The 22,469-nt window shown below is 38.3% G+C and overlaps 1 protein-coding gene across 4 annotated transcripts in view; it reads right to left on the bottom strand.

The window, feature by feature from the left end:
* Positions 1 to 22,469, bottom strand: part of dnah7 (dynein, axonemal, heavy chain 7) — a 144,498-nt gene that overhangs the window by 43,050 nt on the left and 78,979 nt on the right. For all 4 annotated transcript variants that reach the window (XM_066685892.1, XM_066685893.1, XM_066685894.1 and 1 more), the window contains 7 exons: positions 21,240 to 22,112; positions 20,681 to 20,910; positions 19,358 to 19,688; positions 18,737 to 19,083; positions 17,626 to 17,806; positions 12,460 to 12,645; positions 3,576 to 3,739 (listed from right to left, as the gene is read on the bottom strand). In XM_066685892.1, coding sequence (XP_066541989.1) covers positions 3,576 to 3,739; positions 12,460 to 12,645; positions 17,626 to 17,806; positions 18,737 to 19,083; positions 19,358 to 19,688; positions 20,681 to 20,910; positions 21,240 to 22,112 — 2,312 coding nt within the window. The remainder of the gene's footprint in view (positions 1 to 3,575; positions 3,740 to 12,459; positions 12,646 to 17,625; positions 17,807 to 18,736; positions 19,084 to 19,357; positions 19,689 to 20,680; positions 20,911 to 21,239; positions 22,113 to 22,469) is intronic.

Genomic DNA, 22,469 nt, shown 5'->3' with positions numbered 1-22,469 from the left:
TCATGAACCTTGCATTTTTAAGTGAAGGATTAGATGATTCTAACTCAAACTAAGCATCAGTATAAGGCTATAGTCTAAGGTAAACATAAATGTGTATAAACATGCATATATTTGTCATTACACAAATGTCTTTTCCAGATTTAACCCATCCATATCAATACACACACTGTAGTGCACTAAGGGCAGTGAAAACAAACAGACCTGGAGCAGAGGGCAAATATCCCCAGCACCCAGGGAGTATTTGGGGGCTAGGTGACTTGCCCAAGGGCCGCTCAACTGTGGCATGAGGGAGAAGAACAAATGTGTTCTTTAATTCCCCTGCTCCCAATTTTCCTGCCCGTTGTTGTTTCTAATAAATTGGCCAGTAATTTTAATATATATAATATCACACTTTTATAAGATCAGCAGTTCCTGACCTACCCAGTTTGAGGTCAAGCAAAACTGTTCTAGGTGAATCAGAGCCTACAATTGTGTTGTAAGTGACAAAACAGGATTTAACTTTCTAAAATTTCACAAGGTATATTTCTGTTTTTGCATCAGTGAAGGTACAGTGTGACTCAGACACTTTGAGCTTTCATATTCATCAAAGCTCCGTTTATCATTCTAGCACAATAGATTCAAAAGCAGAAGCTCTGCATTTCTTCTGTATGGAAATATTTTGAAACTCTCCGGCATCCACAAAGGCTTCCTCAGCAAAAGAATGACAAAGGCAGCACAGTGAACACTGCGTTTTTTGTGATCACATTCTCAACTCCAGCTCCTCTTTTGGGTAAAAAGCCAGAGAAACTGAAGTCTGAGATTGACTAAGACACAAAAAAAGCTTAGAGTCACTGAGCTTCATGTTATGCTGACATGAGCAGGCTGTGCTTAAAAGCCACTCCTATTTCTGCTTTTCATTCGTCTTTACCTGAAACTGTTCTAAAAAGTGCTCCCAAATTCACAAAATGAGAATCTAACTGGTAGGTATTTTCTTACTATGCAAGGGTTTCACACTAATCACAATCCCTTCTTTCTCGTTCACCATGTTGAACTCTTTTTCCTATTATTATATAAATAAGAAGTATTCATGCTTTTTGAAGTGACAATCACCTACATTTTGTTCCTCGTTCTCAATTCAACAGCGTCTGAATCATTATACTACTTAATTATCTGTTCTCATTAACTACCAGGAGTGGAAGATTTATGGCAAAAATGATCATTCCATGATAATTAAAATCTTTGCGTGACCCACTGTCATATTCCATGTGTGTGCCTCCTGCTGTTTGGGTTGGGTTTGCAGATGTTATGCAGGTACGTGACTGGCCACATATAGGGTACTGTTCATTATATAAAAAGAAATAAACCTTGGAAGTAGACTTGGACTACAATTCAATATATATATCGCAATATAAAATGTTTAAATAACGACTATGAGTTTTAAACACGTTTTCAGTATACATTTCAGTATACACTACTTACATTATCATCTGTCACTAACTGACGTCCATTACAGGGTGCTGCTGTCAGTTCAATATTTAAAATTAATATTGACAAAGCTCAGCGATGGACAAAGTACACAAACCATGTACTTGAGTAAAATTACAGATACTCAAGGTAAAATATTACTCCAGTTAAAGTAAGAGTCCTCGTTTTAGATCTCTACTTGAGTAAAAGTACAAAAGTATTTACTTTTTTCAAATGTACTTAAGTATTGAAAATGAAAGTACCATAACATATTATGGCTCTGATGTCCTATCATAATTTTTGCAACAAGAGTCATGTTTAACACACTGTAGGTGAAAAAACTCTAGTGTCACTCTTGGTTCCCCAGTCTTTTAACATAATGTCATTAATTAGTTTGACACTGAACACAGAAGAAAAGACCAAAGATTAAATACAATAAATTATGTTATATCAGCTATTACATACACCCATGGTCTCTGTAGCCTGAATATTAAACCCAATATATGCTTCTGTTTTGAACCTATGCCGCAGGCAGCGCGGCCTGATGTGCACCTCTCCGGAAATGTCATTCACGTAAATGTCTACGCAGACCACAATGACTGTGGTTCAAGTTGCTCAAATCAAACAATGTGGTCCAGAAATATTAACTCCTGTACACTATACTCCCTAAACAGTGCAATTTAAAGATTCATAAAACGAATACCACTACATTGTGTACTACATAGGGTTGAAGAAAATGTTTGAAATTCAGCCCTAGTGATTTGGCGGTGTAATTGCAGAGTAACACAGACGCCAACGCACAAGTATAAACTTTCACAATGGCATAGGACACTTATGAATTACATAGTTTTTTACTCGTTTAGGAACACTAGGCAATATTTGGGTTTTTTCCTGCTCCTGGGGCACCCACTAGTGCAATTAACTTTTACAGTACTGTACTGAAATTGGTAGGAAGGGGAAGGAAAGGGGTGGTTTCCTACTCTCCCCCAAATGTTACATAGTGCAGCTTCTGCAGTGCTGAGCCCAGAGTAACAACGACAGAGGCACTATTCTCCCTATTTTAGGTCAGTGAAGCATCACAATGATTCTGAAGCTGTAATTTTAAGGTAAAAATATTATAAAGTGTTCCTTTAAGTTCTCTGTTTTATCGACATAGTTTGAGCGATTTCTGCTCGTTTTTGTCTTTTGGACTTATTTATCTCTCTGTACTGATTTTTGGGTTTTGGAATATTTCTCCTGGTTTTGACCTCGCTTCACGTATTGTGTTTAATAAACCTTCAACTGACTTTCATCCTCTGTGAGTGATTTGTGACATCTACAGTTCCGTAAACTGTATATGAATGAATAGTAGTTACTGATGACTCACATACAGCCAAATACTAAATGGTACAACTTATTGTGTTAATTCATAATGGTTCTAAGAACTGAAAGTGATTAATTACTGTCTCAAATTCGCTCAACACTTGATAAAAACAAAGTCTGCCTTTGGTATAATTAGTTTTAGACAGAGAAATATTTTCACTTGTTTTAGCACAGCGACTGTGTTTGTTTGTCTCCTAGCAATAATGCCGATGTATGTCATGCGGAGAGCTATGTGGAGTGGGGAGATTTATTTAGACACGTTACGATTTTCTTCACACATTAATCAAAAAGTAATGGCAGATTTTCATAGTGTAGTGGAGTAAAAATTATGATATTTGAAATTTAGCGGAATAAAAGTAAAAAGTCAACTAAAATGGAAATACTTGATTAAAGTACAGATACACGACTCCACCACTGACAAAGCCAAGAGGTTTATGTTTGACAGTGTTGTCATGTTTGTTTGGTTTTATTTCCTTGGCAGTTTTTCTGTCAAGAAATTTTGTTTGTAAAGTAATGAATGAGCATAATGAGTGAACCCCCCCACCCCATATTTTGGCTCATGCTTTTCCCTGAAATCTGTTGTTCTTAACTGTTGACAGTTAAGAAAATCTAAATAAGGCTGAGCTGGGTTGTTAGTTTGTTGTCAGATATTTAGTAATGGCACTGGGTTTTGGGGCAGAGCCCAATTTTTAATTACCCTAATTTAGGTTGAATGTGGAAAAATGTGGAACATATTACAATTTTTTTTATCTCAAAGCAGAGGTACTTACGAGATGATGATGGCATTATCGATAGAAAAGCTGTCAGATGGAAGCCCAGCAATGGTCCAGCTTCGGATCTTTACAGGCTCACCCAGAGAGTGCATCAGAGATATGTTCTTGGAGCAGGGGATCCCTCTAGCCTTACACAGCTGAATCCACTCTTCTGTAGCTACCTACAGTCAACACACAAAAAATATACCCACTGTTTAATTACATTTAACCAAGTAGTAGTGTTATTGGTTTATTTATGTCTTATGTCGGTCTTTCACCAAAGGATGTTTCAAATGATTTCACTGTTCCAGACAATTTTCCCATTTCAGAATAAAAGCATTAATATATTGTAAGAGTTTTTTTTTAACTCTCTCTCAAAGTTTAAATGAAGTGTTTTCTATGGAAATATGTTTAAGTATGTGAAATATAGCACAACTTGTGGTGCAGTTCCTATACATGACATAGTAATTGAGTGAAAAGCCAGTTCTATTAGGGTGCTTTGCATGTTTTTTTTTTTTTTTTTTTGCTTGTTTGTTTTTTTCCGTTTGTTTATTTTTTTATAAATATATCCAAGTATAGTTCTACTTATACATTTGCAGGCAGTATTAGCAACAACATATTTAAGTAAAGTAATCAACTGAAAGTCAGCATTGCAAGTGTTAAGTCAAACCATTTTAAGCAAGTAGTGAAGCTCCTGAATCAAGCTGAAAACATCATTTAATTAATCCAAAAGTTTGGTTTCATACATAATAATTTAACCTGATTGGAGGATGCATGCATCTCCTCTTTTAGCACCAGCAACAACAACTATATAATTCTCTCTGTCATTGTAGGACCTTGCATTGTATTTTTTCTCCTCTCATGTGTATTGAACATGCGAGTATTTTATGTCACACTCACATAGAGCTTCAAAAATTGAACTGTCATTCAAAGAACACAAACAGGCCTTTAACCTCCCCTGGCAAGGTTTGAATGAATATGTATAATATGAATAATATGTATCTAGAGTGATATTACAAAAACATTTTTCTAAGATTGTGGGGACAGTCAAAGCATTAGCTCTATAACCTAGAGATTGCAGGTTCTAGGTGATGCTTCAGCTGTTTGAGATTGTAAGTCCAAGATTATGCCTAATATTGTGCCCTGGTAGCCTTTTTTCCATCAAAAGGTTCCATCCAGGAATCATAGAACCTTGGTGCTATCCAGCATACCAGCCCACATATCCACCAGTATTGATGGGAAACAAGGATACACTATACTGTCAAAAGAATTCACTCACCCATCCAAATCAGTGAATTCAGATGTTCCAATCACTTCCATGACCAGATGTGTATAAAATTAAGCACTTAGGCATACAGACTGCTTCTACAAACATTTGTGAAAAAATGGGTCGCTCAGAGCTCAGAGTTCTCATGATGTTACAGTGATGGCATGCCACCTGTGCAACAAGTACAGCTGTGAAATTTCCTCATCACTAAATATCTCACAGTCAACTGCCAGTGGTATTACAACAAACTGGAAGCAATTGGAAACAACAGCAACCGTCCCAGTTCAAATGTGACTGTGCCCCAGTGCACAAAGCAAGGTCTATAAAGACATGGATGAGCGTATTTGGTGTGGAAGAATTTAACCAGCCTGCGCAGAGTCCTGACCTTAACCTGACAGAACACATCAGTTTTGGCACTACGAGCCAGGCCTTCTTGTCCAACATGTGTATCTGACCTCACAAATGCTCTTTTGGAAGAATGGTCAAAAGGTTCCATAAACACATGCCTAAACCTTGTGGAAAGGCTTCCCAGAAGAGTTGAAGTTGAAGCTGTTATATCTGCAAAAGGTGGGCCAACATCATATTAAATCCTATAAATTAAGAATGGGATTTCACTCAAGTTCATATGCGTGCGAAGGCAGATGATACATTTGGCAATATAGTGTATGTCACCAATGGGGGTGAGCGTGACATCTCTGTTACACTAAACAGTTTGTTGGTGTTGCATCAGCAGAGGTTTGAAAAGAAGCACTGGGCTGGCATTGTGTATTTTACAGTAAGCGTTTTTTCAGGCATCAAAAAAAAAAAAACATCTGTGACCTGTATGATATATAAATCTATAAGCACTGAACCAAAGAGATGTGGGGAAAAATTTTTAAATGAGAAGTTCTTTACAGTATTCTCAATAACTTCAAATGTGCTGTAGACCAATAAAAGTAGACAGGCTTAAACTCTTGGCCCCTTCAGTGAAGTGAACTGAGGGTCCTGTTCTGTGGCCCATTGCTATCCTGACTATGCCCATTTCATTTTTTATTCATGTTTATACATCTGTTTTTTGTGATAAAATACAATATGGGACTTTTTTTTCTGTGTTTGTGCTCTTTGCAACAGCCTATCTCCAATTGGTGGCTTGAGTTTTCCCCAGGCAACCAATCAGGTTGTACAAAAAACAAAACAAAACAAAAGCAGGAGTTTTAACTTTAAGGGACTACAGAGACAAGCTGGCTGTGTCTGCCATAAGCCAGACAGAAGCACTCAGGCATGGTTTTTAAAATTCATGATACTGCACTTTGTACACCTTGCACGTATCATGTGTTGCTGCTAAATTAGGTTTGTAAAGACATTGTAGGAATTGTTAAAGTATTGCCTTAAGAATGTTAGGGCTAATTACCTAATTTGCAAGATATATATTCCTAATCTTGTACAGTCCCTTTAGTAAAGGCAGTTTTGAAGTTGGGTTTTTAAAAAAATAAATTACAGGTTACATTAGGTGCACTTATAACAATTAGAAAGTCCAATATTAACACATTAATGTAGAATTTATTTAACATATGCATTTCTCAATAGGGTAGCCCCAACTTTTTTTAATACTGAACAGAGAACTTGATAATTTCACAGTTTTTTTTATTTTTAATTTATTATTATTGATTGTTGTTTAAACAATCTCTTTAGTGTCCTTACTCACTCACTCCACAACACCACACCTTTTTTCATGTTTACAATGCCCCAAATCCCTAGAATAAACTGAGGGTTGTAACAACACTTATGACCCCATTTACATGGCATGAGAGGTCACTGAATTATTTAATGACCTATAAAATGAAATGTAAATGACATGTTATGATCTTCACATTAATAGGATGTTTTCAAGAAAAACAGTAGATAGAGCGCAAATATCATTTAACATAATATATGCTGGAATATCTTTTGGAATTTTTGCCACTGTGCATTGAAACTGCTGTAGTGGGTTGTTTTGGCTGATCACGTTACTAAGACACTATGTTCTTTTTCCTTTTAAATGAGCTTGGACTACACCAAACACCAGTTAAACTTATTAAATTATAGAGATAGACTTTTACCAATAACCAAAACAGTTCTTAAAATAGACAACTGTCATTTAACTTTCAGTTGCTCCTACTAGGAGTCATTAGAGCCAATCAACCGCCAACCCGGACGGTGATCCTCACAATAATCTTGCCAGTTTCTACACCTGTTGCAACAGTTCCATTTCACCTGAGCTTGGGACAAGTAACCAACAGTGACATTGATGCTTGAACCCAGGCCCCTACTGTCCTGTAGCTATGCAGTAGCATCACCTACTGCTTGGCAATTTTCAATATTAATTTGGTTAATTTGAATGAATAATCAAGATCGTACATGTTTACATACCTTATGTTTTAACTAAAGAAAAAACATAAATGTTTTTCAAAATTTCATGCATTATGAACAAAAACATATCTTAACAGGATAAACGCAGCCTCTCAGAGACCTACACACTGATCCCAGTCACATACAATGAAAAAACATTTTAAGAAGGAGACAGTCAGTGTTTCACAGAGGAGTATCGCTAGAGAAACCTTGTTTGTTTGTTTTTTTTTTTTGATTTTTTGATTTGTAATTGTCACATGATGGTTTAATATGTAAATCTAAAGCACAAATTTGCAAAACAAACAGACTTAGAGAAAGCACACCAGAACCAACACAGCACAGAGAAGAGGGAAAGAGAGACCAGGCTTGGTACCAGAAGCTGGCCAGTTCGATCCCCAGGACCAGCCGGAACATGCTTGGCTGAAGTGTCCTTGAGCAAGGCACTGAACCCCCAAACGCTCCCCATCGCTCTGGGTGTGTGTTCACATCCCCTAGTGCACTACTGTGTGTGTGTGTTCACTGCCACAGATGGGCTAAATGTGGAAGACACATTTCTTTGTACGTTGTACAATGACAAAATATTGCAAACAAAGTATTTATTTATAACTGAAGGAGTTTTGCACTTGCTGTTCCAGTCAGAACAGCTGTTAATCCAGTCAGATTAAATTGCTGTGAAAATTCTTTTTTAAAAGCAACCAAAAGACTTTGCACATCTCTCTGGTGTGAAATATGTGCATCATATGTGTAATTGTGGACAGAAATTGAGATAAGTTCCATTCAGTCAACATTTCATAAATCATTCAGGGACACTGCCAATAAGCAATCATCAATACCTGAAAAGTACAAGCGATACAAACGTGGTGAATCATACTACAAAGGGATATGTGCAGCTTCTGCATTAACAGTTTTCCTGAATATAATGGTTTAATATTTTTGTAATAAAAATGCAAAAATTAAGCTTGTTGTTTACTATTGGTAAATGGAAATAGTTATTTTAAACTTTTTTGAAATAATAATAATAATAATAATAAAAAACATTTTGTTTAAGTCCTTTGAAAGGAAATTATCATTAGGAAAGTAATCATTATTTGCAAATTTTGATATTTGTTATAGATGTCCTGTTACCATTTTGCACGTCTAAAATCCCTTCTAATAAAAAAGGTGAATAAAATTGTGATTGTTTTTTTTTTTTTTTTTGTATTATTTAAGAACTGCGGCCTGGAGGTTGTGGGTTCGATTCCTGCTCTGGGTGACTGTGAGGAGTTTGGTTTGTTCTCCCCGTGTCTGCGTGGGTTTCCTCCGGGTGCTCCGGTTTCCTCACACAGTGCAAAAACACACGTTGGTAGGTGAATTGGCGACTCAAAATGTCCGTAGGTGTGAGTGAATGTGTGTGTGTGTGTGTGTGTGTCTGTGTTGCCCTGTGAAGGACTGGCGCCCCCTCCAGAGTGTATTCCCGCCTTGCGCCCAGTGATTCCAGGTAGGCTCTGATGCGGTTACAGATAATGAATGAATGTAAGAACTAAAAAAATTTAATTGTGAATCGTTTCTAAATCTGAGGCGTCACCACCTCTTGAAGTTGACGGATACTGAAAAAAAATGTAAATTATATTCAGTAGTAAAGGTCCATGTGTATTTTCCATTAAATAAATGGTTCACTATTCCCCCTGACACTGCAAATTGAATTAACCAGACATTTAATTCTGTTTTTGCTGGCAATAAAATAAATAATGGTTGGTCTATGGCTTTTGTCACAGTACTGTAGATGCTTACACTTCTGCACAACCACTCCACTGTGTCATAAAAGTGAAATGTTTAGATGGCTTTATTTTTGTACTTTGCACAATAATGGCTTTGTGTACACATGAATAATACACTGCGCTCTCCCTGAGTCTCCATGCTGACTTTTTACAGATGGACCCTCTGCAGTAAAAGATATTGCTTTCTCAGTGGAGAAAATGATGAAGTTAAAACACTGTCGCCTTCTCAGAAGCGCCGCTCTGAGTTTGCAACATTATCTCCCAGCACGGTCCCAAATATTTTTCCCCGGGTTCATTCATTTTTCATGGCAGTTGGCTGATAAAAATAGACAACTGAGGGAGGCGTGCGTGCCAATAATATCAGCAGAGAGAGAGTGCAAAAGCATTTTAATATTCCTCTGTGTGTGCCTCATAAAAATGATTAGGTTAAATATTTAGACACGCCGGGCCCATGCCTTCTCGGTCACGTCCAACAAAGAGCCAAAAAGGAAATGAAATGGAGGAGCAGACAGCGAGGTGTCACACACACTTGATGAGTCGCCTGACAAACATGCCAGTGTGTGTGTGTGTGTATATATGCGTGCAGTCTGTTTTACAATATGTGTAGGAAATTAGGAAAACTGCTTTTCAGATGTTGGTATTAACAATTATTGAATTATAATATTTATTTGTACAATAAGAAAAATTCTGTGATTTACTCATTATATAAACTATGTTAAATAAAACCTCCAGCAAATTGATGCAAGATAACTGATTTAATACAGTTGTGTGCTGTTTAAACTAGGTATATTTCCAACAATTAATGCATAAAATAACTCATCAAAATAAATATTATCAGAGAAGGGGTCAGTGAGACATATTTTTGTCTATAAATGTGTCAAAGCAAATGGCAACAGAAATTTGAAATATATTTGATTTACGTGATATTTGTATATTTGAAATCAATCTATGCATGAAATGTAGGCTATTTTGAATCTATAGCACAGAAATATGGTATTAAATCTATGCCTACCGTGTAGATACTGTACTTTAGCCAGACAGCTATCACTGTGAATTATTTATGTTATTTTTAATATTATTTATGTAATTTATAATATTATTTATGCATCAATATTACCCACCACCATGTGAATTCTGTGATTGATATACATAATTCTGTCATCAGAAAATAAATATGTATTTGTAAATATATCGTTTTTTTTTTATCTTGAGCGATGTTTGCAGTTACTTTCAATATATATAGACAGAATTGCTGTGAGTTTACAAGAACATGGCCAAGAAACTTACTATTCTTGAACCTGTTTAACTGCAGAAAATACATTAAATCTGTGCCCTGCTAAAACTTAGAAATAGGTGAGTGTTTTGTGTGTCTATATATGCAAGCAGGAGGTTGTGATTCATTTGTTCACTTGCTAATTCACAGCAGGTTTGAGCCACTAATCAAAACAAGTATGGAATGTTTAACAAGCAGTCAATTTCTCCTAAAGCAAAAGCAGGCTTACCACTTCAGGACTTTCTTTAAATATGGGTGAGCTTGGCAAAGAGGTAAGATTTAATTGGAACCTCTGGGCTTCTTTTCGTTCTTTTGGCTTAGTATTGTAAAAATGGATGGGGTATGCAGAGCATGATGTCAAATAAGTGGATCATTTACACTTTTTTTTATGGAAAGCTGTCGAAGAAAGACACTTGGCTCAAGTAAGACAACCCCAAGGGACACTTGGTAGGATATGCTGGGGCCAATAGAGCAAACTGTGATGAAAGAAAAAAAAAGTCCTTGCAATTCTGTACCAAAACTCCATGAATAACATATCAAGATAAATTGTGTGGGAGAAAGTGTTTGTGTATACTGATATGTATAGTGAAAGCCTTTAGACAGGCTACTATAGCAACAAATATGACACTAACCATATATAAGTGGGAGTGTTTGTGTGTCTTTCAGGAACTAAACATGAACTACAGATGACTTAGCCATTGCATATGCTGTAATAATATGCATTAAAAATTTTTAATTTTTTAATTAAATTTATTTAATTTGCAATTATTCATTCATTGTCTGTAAACGGCTATCCAGTTCAGAGTTGCAATGTGTCCTAAGCCTAAGCGACTCACACATTCACACACACTCACACCTATGGACTATTGAGTAGCCAATCCACCAACCATTGTGTATTTTTGGACCAGAGCACCTGGAGGAAACCCATGTGGACATGGGGAGAACACTAATTTGCAATCAAACTTATATAATATAAGACGCTGTAAAACTATACAATCTAAAGAATGGGAAGCTAGGACAAAATATGAGAAAAGCAAAAGCTTTCAGAACCATTTAAACAAAACAAAAAAAAGGAGAAAAAAAGAAAAAGCCACCATAAACCACCATGCAAGGCGTAGTAGATTACAATTATCCCCATCAGAAAAATAATTCTCAAAGCCTTCATTAATAATTAATACTAAACATTTGAGAGAGAATCTTATTTTTCTATGGGTCTGAAAGTATATGAACAATCTTTGATCATATGCTTTGAGAGATACAATGTCGAACTACCGTACAACAAGACATAACCCAATATACTATAGTTCAGTGGTTCTAAAACTTTTTAGACAAAGTACCACCTATTATCAAATCAAAGAATCCAAGTACCACCTATCAATCCTATGAATGTCTTGCTTTGTAATTTGCATGCGTTACTCAAAGTTATAAAAAATTATAGAGCGCATACTAATAATTAGGCTTAAACTGAATGTTTTGAACACAATTATATAGTTATGAGAACATTAAAATTTTTGGGGAAATAAGCATTTTTAAAATAAATAAATACGTGAATTTAATATGTGCTTTAATGGACTATAGGTGAAAACAGAGCGGCGCTTGGAGCAGGTGCTCCCAGCGGCTCCCAGCACTTTCATCCGTAGGAGAAGGAGGTGTGGCACTGTTAAACAGTGTTTTAGGGCTCTAATAATGTGTTGATTGGCCAAGTAGTTTTCCTTCAATTAAGCATTTTCTTTATATATTCCTCTAGATTTAGTCCTTTTGGGTTTAGGAGTATTTTGTTGGGTTGGTCTCTGTTTGTTTTTCTTGTTTCCACTTTGCCATTTTTGCAGTAAAATCCAAATTACTCACATCTGTCTCTAGCCTTTGCTTAATTTAGTAAGAAGCTGAAACTGGGCCTTGTTTCCATGGATTTTGCAAAATACTGTGAGAGGACACGGGGAGAACACACCAAACTCCTCACAGACAGTCACCTGGAGCGGGTCTTGAACCCACAACCTCCAGGTCCCTGTGACACTACCTGCTGAGCCACCATAGCACCCAGTTTCAGATTTTCAGTTATTAATTAATTTTTTAATGGAGTAGTCATTTTTTGAGGTCACATGGCATACCACCATATGCTGCTTCATGTACCAAAGTTTGAGAACCACTGCTGCCGCCTTAAATGATCAAAGGATTCAAATAATTAGATTATTTATTTATTTAAGTTCATTAATTATCAGCGCGTGTGGGTGCATCTACCTGTCTGTAACTGGAAGTGAAAGCCCCCAGATATGCTACTATAGCAGCTGAGATGAGGATGTCTCCAGTCAGGTTGTTGTACAGCTCGCCCAGGTTGAGAGCAGTTTCACTCCATCGAGTCTTCTCTCCACCTAAACCACCAATCAGCTGCTCCGCACGCTCCAACTTCTTACTGCACAGCTCCACCTGTGAGAAATAATTCAAAAGTGTGGATACTTGGAGAGAGTTTTTTTCTGTTTCTCTTTCTGTACAATGCATTCTGCTAAGTTTTACTGGTAATGCAGGCAAAGACCAAAAATCAATTAGGGTCAATGCTGCCTTCTTGTGTCAGAAAAAGGGTCAGAATTTTAATCATTCATCTTCCATAACCTCCTCATCCTGATCAAGGTCATTTTGGGTCTAGAGTTGGGCACAAGGAAGCAACACACCCCAGACATGGCATCACAATCTCACCAAATCACTCACACACTCAGACCTGTGGACAATTTTGCATAGCCAAATCATGTCACACAATATTTAGCTTTATTTAATACTTTTTAAGCACTGTATATGTACAAGACAGATGCCGTTGATTACAGTGAGGCATGAGAGTGCACTGAAGCATGCAACGGCGTCTGTTTCAGAATACGTCATTTCACATTTGCAGTTTAGTCAAACAGCTGGTAATAGACAGCAGCTATCAAGCTCAAAAAATAAAATCCACTTGACTTTTTCTCTTCAGTAACAGCTCGTGCTAATCCTCTTAAAAAAGCTATTTTCTCTTCACAAATAGTCTCATGTTTTTCTGATATATTCCTTATTCTTGAGTTTTGCATCAATTCAGTGGGCAGTAGATCAAAAATCAGCTGAGACGACAACCACATGAGAATGACAGCTTACAGTTTATGACATGTGATTATGATGTATTATAAGGAAATATTATTAACACACAGGTGAATAACTAAGGTAAAAATGATAAAAATGTAATTGCTACAAGACAGAATTAGGCGTTTGCAAAACTGTGAATAACCCTCCACTTGGCTGAACAGATTCATTTTTATTAGGCAAAGGAACAAACCTCTACTCAGTACATTCAAATTTGCTACATGAAAAAAAAAAAATTAATAATAATATTAATAGGGCGGCACGGTGGTGCAGCAGGTAGTGTAGCAGTCACAGCTCCAGGGACCTAGAGTTTGTGGGTTTAAGTCGCGCTCCGGGTGGGTTTCCTACAGTTTCCTCTTATAGTCCAAAAACACATGTAGGTACGGTGGCTTGGTGGTTAGCACGTTCGCCTCCCAGCGCTGGGATCTTGGGTTCAAGTCCCATCTGGGTGGAGTTTCCATGTTCTCCCCGTGTCTGCGTGGGTTTCCTCCGGGGTCTCCGGTTTCCTCCCACAGTCCAAAAAAAAACATGGAGGGTAGGTGAATTGGCTTCTGTAATAACTGTCCTGGTTTGTGAGTGAATGTGTCTGTGCCCAGATATGGATTGGCGCTCTGTCCTGGGTGAAGTCCTAGTGCCCGATGCAGTCCTCCAGGTGGACGGTCGTTTCTGGTTGAGAGTACGCTGTGCACGTTTGGCTGCCGCTTCTCACCAGTGTGTGTGAATTGAGCGTTCTGAGCAGTGTAGATTGTAAAGCGTCCTTGGGTGTCTAGAAAGGCGCTATATAAGTGTAACGATAATAATAATAATAAAAAAATAAAAGGTAGGTGAATTGGAGACTCAAAAATTGTCTGTAGGTGTGAGAGTGTGAGTGAATGTGTGAGAGTGTGTCGCCCTGTGACGGACTGGCGCCCACTCCAGGGTGTGATCCTGCCTTGCACCCAGTGATTCCAGGTAGGCTCTGGACACACTGCAACCCTTAACTGGATAAGCCGTTACAGACAATAAATAATACAGTGTTACAGACAAATGAATAATAATAATAAAAATGCTGAAAAGTTTAGTGGCACACTGTTTGGTAAACTAGATTACACAGGACTGCACTGTGTAAAGATGGATATTAATGCACTTGACATTTTTGTATTATTTATCACATTTTGGACTGGGTCTACCTAGCATCAGCTCCTCAGAAGAGACATATTTAGTTTTAGAAAGCTTTATCCTTATTAGACATGAAATCCTTGCACTTTGAAGTTGAGAGGAAAAATGATTTCCCTGGTTTGATTCATGTAAACATGCTTTCCAGAATCTATTTTTGTTCGCTTTAAATTGGCCTACAGGCATATTTTCTCAGTCTCTAGGCAGCTCAGCCTGCTCGGAACGGCTTGTGAATCCAGTTCATGTTTGAATGAAAAATTTTTTCAAAAGTGTGTGTGTGTGTGTGTGTGTGTGAGTGCGTGCGTGCGTGCACACTCTTAAATTTTTATTTGAATGGCTACTAAACTTAAATCTGCATTTGCCTAGAGGTGTACTGCTCAGATAAATGGCTTCAAATACCAAATACCCTTTTACTTGTGCCTTGTGGCATTGTATTTCTGTCATTTAAATAGAAATTTCTGGTGTTAATTGATTCATTGTAATTAAAGTTAAAATGCTGGTATCTCCTAGTTTTTTGGAAGAGAAATAAAACTAATAAATGTGTAGGGTGTTATGCATGACAAACAGGTTAGAGGAAACCATTCTTTTTATTTTATAATAACGTAAATGTGTGGATTAAGCCAGAAGAAAAAGAAAATGGCCAAACCTCTGAGAAAGAGAGATTTAAGTTAGATTTAATCCATATTTCTCCATAAATTTACTGTTATCTACTTTCTGAACTCAATGGTAGCAATACTGGGTTTATATCGCATAATAAAACTGCTAATATGTCACTAGGCTCTGTAAAACAAGTGAATTATGGGAGAAAATTACAGCCAAATTTGGAAAAATTATTCATTTGCATTGTTGTTTCCAAATAATTCAAATGCATTAACCCGTTAATGCTGACAGCACTAATAAAAGTGTCAAATGTCAATTCTGTTCTGTGCAAATCAGTTTGGTTTATCCTCATTTGTATAACTTCATGTAATTGTATTAGGGAGCAGGTTTGTCTGCAGTTTGTTAATTCGACTGTTACAGTGGAACACAACTTCTAGTCCTTGGAACAATCCACGCCTCAGGTGACACTCTGTGAGGAATTTCATATATTTTCCCTGTATCTGTAATGATTTCCTCTGGGAGCTTTTTTATTTTTTCAGTCCAAAAGCACTGAGATTATTCACAGGTGTGCATATGTAAAGCTATTCACAAGTGTGAGCGGACCATATGCCCTTTGACGGGCTGAAGCCCTGCCCAAGGTATGTTCCTACCTTTTGCCCAATGATGCCTGTTAGTCTCTGAACCCACCATGACCCTAATGAGAATTAAGCAGTTATAGATGAATGAATGATTGTTATTATTCTTACCATTGGCTGACAATTCAAATCTCCCTTTTAAGTGATCAATATAGCATAACCATAACTGTCGCTATAAATTCTTATAGATGGAAACATTTGTTTTCCCAAAGGGGTTGTAGCTCAGAGCTGATCACAAAATGGGGTAATTTTAATTTTCTAGTTCTGGATCTTCATGACTGTAATTGTTGTGGTGCATTCAGAATTGTGGGCTGCTACATTCCACACCATGGCCAAAGCCGCTCAATTGTGTGAGACCATCGTCCTTTCCAGCCTTGCGGAGACAAATAAAGAAGCTAAAATACTTTCAAAGGAGTAAAAGGCAAGTGAATTGTAACCTAAATGCTTTCCCCTCACCTCAGAAAGAAACATTCAAAGGTATTCTGGGTGAGAGGGAGGTTTCTGAGTTTGTCCCTATGCATGTGAGTGCCTGCATGTTCGACATGCTTGGGAGAGCATGGCATAAACAATTTTCCCCATTTGAAGAGGGGAAAAAACAGACAACCTGAAAAAATAAACACGGTGAGATGAGAGATGAAGGGGAAGGGGGAGGGTGGGGAAAAAAAGCGACATGAAAGGCAGTGAAATAGGGCAGAAAAAGACAGAAGGCCCTGGTGGTGGTTACCCAAACACCCAGTCGACTGACAGCCAGCCTCTATAGACAAATGAGAACAGTGTGTGTGTGTCTGTGTGTGTACGCAGAGGGTGGGTTCGAAACAAGAGCTTCACTTTTTCAACTTCAAAGCCTGAGCAGTGAGATGCACTGAAGGAAAGTAAACACAAAGAAGAAAAGACAAAAAATGGTGGTGGGGGGGGCGGGTTTGAATCTTTTGAAGACCAAAATACTAACTAAACTCCTCAGAAAAGGAAGGCTGTAAACAAAGCTCAGACACAAAGCGCGGAGATCAGCAGAAGGGTGGAATTTGTCGTCAATTAAAGATTGCTTGAGAAACCCACGAAACGGGTATAGTCAATTGCCATCCAAAACTATGTGACATTTATCTTTTGTCTCTGTAGACTGTAGAGGGGAATAAAGAAGCACATCACACCAACGCTGTAAGAAAAAAAAATTGTGCAGCTGCAAAAGAGAAATGCCAAACGAAAAGAATGGTAATCATGTAAACAGTGATTCTAATAACAGAGGCGGACTTGGTGGCCTCTGAAAACATGCTGCAGAGGTGTAGACTCAAATCTCAAGGCTGGAACGATGTGCGGTGTTTCACCCTTTGTGCAAAAGTTTGCTTCAAACATTCATTTCCAAATCACAGGTTTTTCTGCAGTTCTGGGAGAGCTCTTGATGTCGGAGCATTAGTGTGATGATTTCATTGCTTTTAGCCACAATAGCATTAGTGAACACAGGTATTGAAGTTGGATGAATATTTATGGATCACAAACACCACTTCAAATCATCTCAAAGGCTGCTCCAGAATGGCCCATGATTACACAGGATGAATATGTAAATTTGACTGTCTGGTTCTATGATGGGTAAACCTTAAAATATTTAATAGCATACTTATAAGGGGTTCAGGACATATTACTTGCAGCTACAATGACAAATGCGATGCACTGAATCCCTTCATTCTTCCCACTCAAATCATATATATTATATAAGCATATTTTGCCAGTAACTTTGTTACTGTTAATATAATAATAAATACATATTAATTTATGCTGAAATGACCCATTTTAATGAATTCAAAGCATTCCTTTTCTAGTGTTTTTATCCAATGTATCTGTATCTTCTTATTTCCGTTATTTTCTCACTGCTAAATATCTGAATGGTTACATTTTCACCTTCTGAGCAACCACTGACCTGATTCTCCAGGTCTGCCTTTTTGTTCTTGTTTGCTTCCAAGGTCTCTTGCAGCTTGGCAAGTTTGTCCTGGACCTCCTTCAAAGCAGCCTGCTTCTTCTGGAGGCTCTCCATAGCCACCTTCAGCTCACCTTCAGCCTGAGCCAGCTTCTCTTTCTTGGGGGCCACAACTTTAGCAACCCTGAGAGAATGAGAGAAAGAGAAAAAAGAGAGAGAGAGAGTGAGAATGTACCACAATACACTGATGGCTCTACTGAATGAATGAAAATGGCTGGTTGTTGTAACAATAGCAGCATGTCTTTGCAAGTTTATTTTATAATTATTTAAAAGTTAAATTTGTCATTGTGTCAGTGTTCACTTTGAAACAAAACCTGGAATAATGAGAAACATAACAATCAAGCATGTCCCATGACTGATGCTTTGAGAGAGGATTACTACATGAGGCATAAAAGCAATTAATAACTGATTGTGCTCTGAATGTACAGAAATGCTGATCATATGAGAGGAGAATATCAATGACTTTTCGAAAGTGGGTTCATTATTGGACATAAATGTTCCAATAATGTGACCAAAGTGACATCTGCATTCAGATCAGTTGGGAAGATATAGGGGAAAACAGAATGGCCCCATTCCACAGATGACTTGTTGAAAGAGTTAATTAGACTGTCAACAAGAACCCTGTGCAGACAAATATTGCAGTACCCCTAAAACTGATTTGGTCAGATGAGATATCCTAAAGCATATGGAGGAGTCCAGAAGTGAGTGTGTGTGATGTTTTCCAAGATAATAACTGAAGTTTGAATGCCATCATTACAACACATTTTAAAAAATCTAATGTACCTAAGTTTTTTGCACAAATTTAGCAACAGTTACTGCAGCAATGTGGGGCAAACTCCTTATCGATAAGTTTGATTTCAAAGAAAACAAAGGCCAAGAGAGTGTCTATAAACTTTCACTGTAAATGTGGCATACACTACATGTTTCAGAATCACATTTGTGACAGAATTTTCATTTCAGTCAGAAGTGAATGAGCAATATATAATACTTGTGTGGCATTTTAAAGAATACGTATGTACAAATCCTCTACAATGCCTAACTTTGCTGAACTCACTTGTCATAGGAGTCCATAGCACAGACCCATTTGCAGAGGCCTTCAGCAGCTGTGGAGGCTGTTCGAATCTTCTCTGGCACAAAGTCAGGATTGGTGATGTACTTGTTGCGGATGATGCTCATGTAGGCAGGTGGAATGTTGTCTTTGTTGTATTCGTGCAAACTCTGCAGGAACTTCATGTCACCCAAAAGCTTCTTGGCTGGGCCCCAGAAGTCCTCCACTTTTTTGCCTGAGCCAGAGGGATCGGGAACACGGTCTGGTTTGATACCCTTCAGGATGCAGATGGCCTCCATCACTAGTTTGACTCCAGCTGGAGGACTCTTCATAGATTTCACCACTGTGATGTCCTAGAGAGGAGACCATAAGTTTTAATTCTGGCTTGTTTTAACCTTTCTATGTTAAATGCTAAACAGCAGATGCTACCATGCATCAAAAGCCAAATACATTGGAATATTTATGTCATCATTTATTAAATGATTTAATTTAAAGTTAATAATAATATTGAATTACACCCAGCCTTAAGAACCAACTTAAAGTGTAGTGCCAATTTTTTACTTAATTATTTATTTTTACTTTGAGGCTTACAAAAAGTGGGCTGCATTTTCTGCTTGTGTATCTTACCTGTGGGGTGAGTGTATCGAGTGCAGCCAAAGCGGATTCCAAGATGGGTAGAGCTACAGCCAGGTCTGCATCACATTCATCTTTAATGGACTTGGCAGCCATGGCCTGCTCATTGGCCACTGCTTCATCCACTCTGACCACTTTTTCTGTCTTGGCCACTTCCACTGACTCGTGCTCGATCACAACCATCATCTCATCCACTTCTTTGCTGGCAATACGAAGCTGCGGCTGAAGGGCCTCCAGCTCCACCTGCATGGTGGCCACCTGAGCAGCAGCTGACTCCAATTTCTCAAGGCCCACTTCATACCGCTGCTTCAGCTTCATAACCTCACTGACAAAAAAAAAGTTAGTGGGTATCATGACAAAATTTTCCTTTCAAGCCAAGTGATTAACAAATAATAAAATATTATATCATATAGTATTCAGTATATTCAGTTGCTACAACATTTCTGCATAATTAAATAGTTAAGATGTAAATAAACTCAGTGTACAATTATGAGGATATTTGAGTATTCCACTATGAGCGTGGTGTTACCATAACCTAAGTGAAGTAAAATTACCATGATCTAAACAATCTAGGCCTTCATCAGTGGACAAAGGATGCCTCCAACATGAAGCTGTCAGCTGGATATTTTTGGTTGGACTATTCTCAGTCCAGTAGTGACACTGAGAGATTCAGAAACTCCAGCAGAACTGCTGTTTCTGATCCACTCATACTAGTGCAACACACTATATAACACATGCCATGGCTGATCAACAAACCCAAATAATTCTTGCTCTGATGTGGTCCTGACTATTGAAATATAAAGTGAAAATTATGCAGAACAGCAGATGGATTACATTCTGTAATTGAAGAACTACAAAGTGCAATTATATGGTCAGTGATGTCAGTAAAATGGACAGTGCATATCGAAACAGAGAGAGAGAGGGGGGGGGGGGGGTTAATGTTATGGCTCAAGGGTGTAAGTAGAGGTTGCATTTTTACATTAAAGCTTTCTAGTTGATACATTTATGACTTAAGCATAGTATTGTGAAATCTTTTAAATTCTTACAAATGCTTTTTATTATTGCTTAGTTAGGTCAATATTTCTTGATTAGCAATTAAAAGTTATTCTGTTTTATTGTTTAGCTATTAAAATCGGCACCAACTGAATTATTAGATTACTTGTAAACAAATGGGTAATCTGGATACATTTGTACATAGGTTGATTTTCTCTTTTCCTTTACACATAAATGTTGAAATGCATATAATTTCACTCTCCAAACTGTGTATGAGACGACCAAGAAACCATATAGCCAGTAGTACACACTGAAGTGACTTACGTTCGCTTGCGTTCCAGCAGAACTTTGAAGGTGGAGATGAGCTCTAGATAGGAGGTGGGGGTGACGTAGTTGTAGCGCTGCAGCTCTGTCAGAAATCGTGCTGAGAGATTGATGGTGGAGGTGTGAAAGCTCTGACACATATCGATGCAGCCAGCGCGAGCCTGATCCGTCATATCAATATCCTCCAAGAACCGAGATGCCACTGCCTGCAGAGCATCTTCAGGCCAGCTCTTAAACAACAAGTCATGGAAAGGCGTCAATCTTGGCAGTTAATTGTCGCAGTGTACAATATATCTGAGAGTAAAGAAATGAGGATGGTTCTGGCTAACTATGTACAACCCTTAGTTCAGCACCCTTTGAACAGTTTGCTCACATATTCACTCACACACTCACACCTATGGACATGTTTGAGTTGTCAATCCACCTAACAACATGTGTTTTTGTACCGTGGGAGGAAACCGGAGCACCCAGAGAAAACCCACACGGACACACGCAGTGTGACAGTGACACAACGTGCCGCTCCAATTCAAATTAACCATAAAAAAATAATTGTTCTGACCTGGAACCAGTCTATTGTGCAACAGTTAATGAGGGCAGGGAAGCGTCGCAGGCGACCTCGGAACGTGTCTCCTATGGGACTCATAGCCAGGACTACATGCAGCTGGCTGCGACAGCGCTCAAGAAACATATTGAAGAGTGCCAGTGGGCTTCCATCTGTCTGTTTGTCCCGCTCTCTCTGGCGGTCGAGAACTCTCATGCGTTCACAGATTTCTTGCTTCTCGTCCACAGCGAAGAGGTTAGGCACCTCCCCTGTGTTGAGCAGGTTGCTTACATCTTCCAGGAAGGACTCCATCTTGATTTGGGTATCAGTGAAGAGGAAGACACCATGGGTGTCACCGGATGTGGACTTGCGCAAGAAGAGCTTGAGATCTTCGCGCCATTCTGTTGTGCCGTAACTTTTCGAGATTTCCACTTGGAAGAGCTCAGCCTCTGCCATGTGAGCAGCCAGGCGAGTGAGAGATTGCCGTCCACTGCCCCCAACGCCCACAAGCAGGGCATGACCACGAGGCTGCTTGAGGACACGGGAGATCCTGCAGACGTGCTCAATGGCAAAACGGAAGAGCACCAAGTTCATAGGTGCCTTGCTGATATTGTTGTACTCCTCCAGGTGGGACTCCACCACTTGACGCAGTTGGTCCAGGTCACCCACCTCACGGTAGTTACGGTCTTCGCCCTTGGGGTCATGGAAGTCACAAAACATGAGGCTCCGCAAATCGTCCTCTGTCACACGGCCATCCGAGTCAAAATCTAGATGTTTGAAAAGCTGGTGGAAGTCCTCCTTAAGTTGGGACTGGCAGACCTCTTGCAAGAAATCTACCATCCATGTGCGGTCAGACGGATGGACCAAACGGTCGTAATAAACCCTCTGCACCTGAAGCAATACAAAAAATAAATATTATTTTTATATAAGTAAATATAGGAATTTACTTAATTCAAATAGATTGCCATTTGTGGTAATTGTTATATGTGTAATTAACCCTAACCCTAACCCTAATTCTAAAACTACTTTTTAAAACTACTTTACATTAATTTAGTTTGAACTCCAGTAACAGGCATACTTAAAATTAAGGTTATGTGATTATTAGGGTAATTATGAAACGTTTTTAAGGGTTATGGGAATAGACATTTAAGTCAGACTATGTATGTAAGGACAACTATGCAAAATATGTAAAAATATAAACATTGAGATATGAGATAAACATTATCTGCCATAGCAACAATATATGGG

Source organism: Hoplias malabaricus, chromosome 12 (genome assembly GCF_029633855.1).
Source record: "Hoplias malabaricus isolate fHopMal1 chromosome 12, fHopMal1.hap1, whole genome shotgun sequence".
In the NCBI taxonomy this organism is placed as follows: Eukaryota; Metazoa; Chordata; class Actinopteri; order Characiformes; family Erythrinidae; genus Hoplias; species Hoplias malabaricus.
The sequence above is the reverse complement of the archived record's forward strand: the minus strand, read 5'-3'. Positions and strand labels throughout refer to the sequence as shown.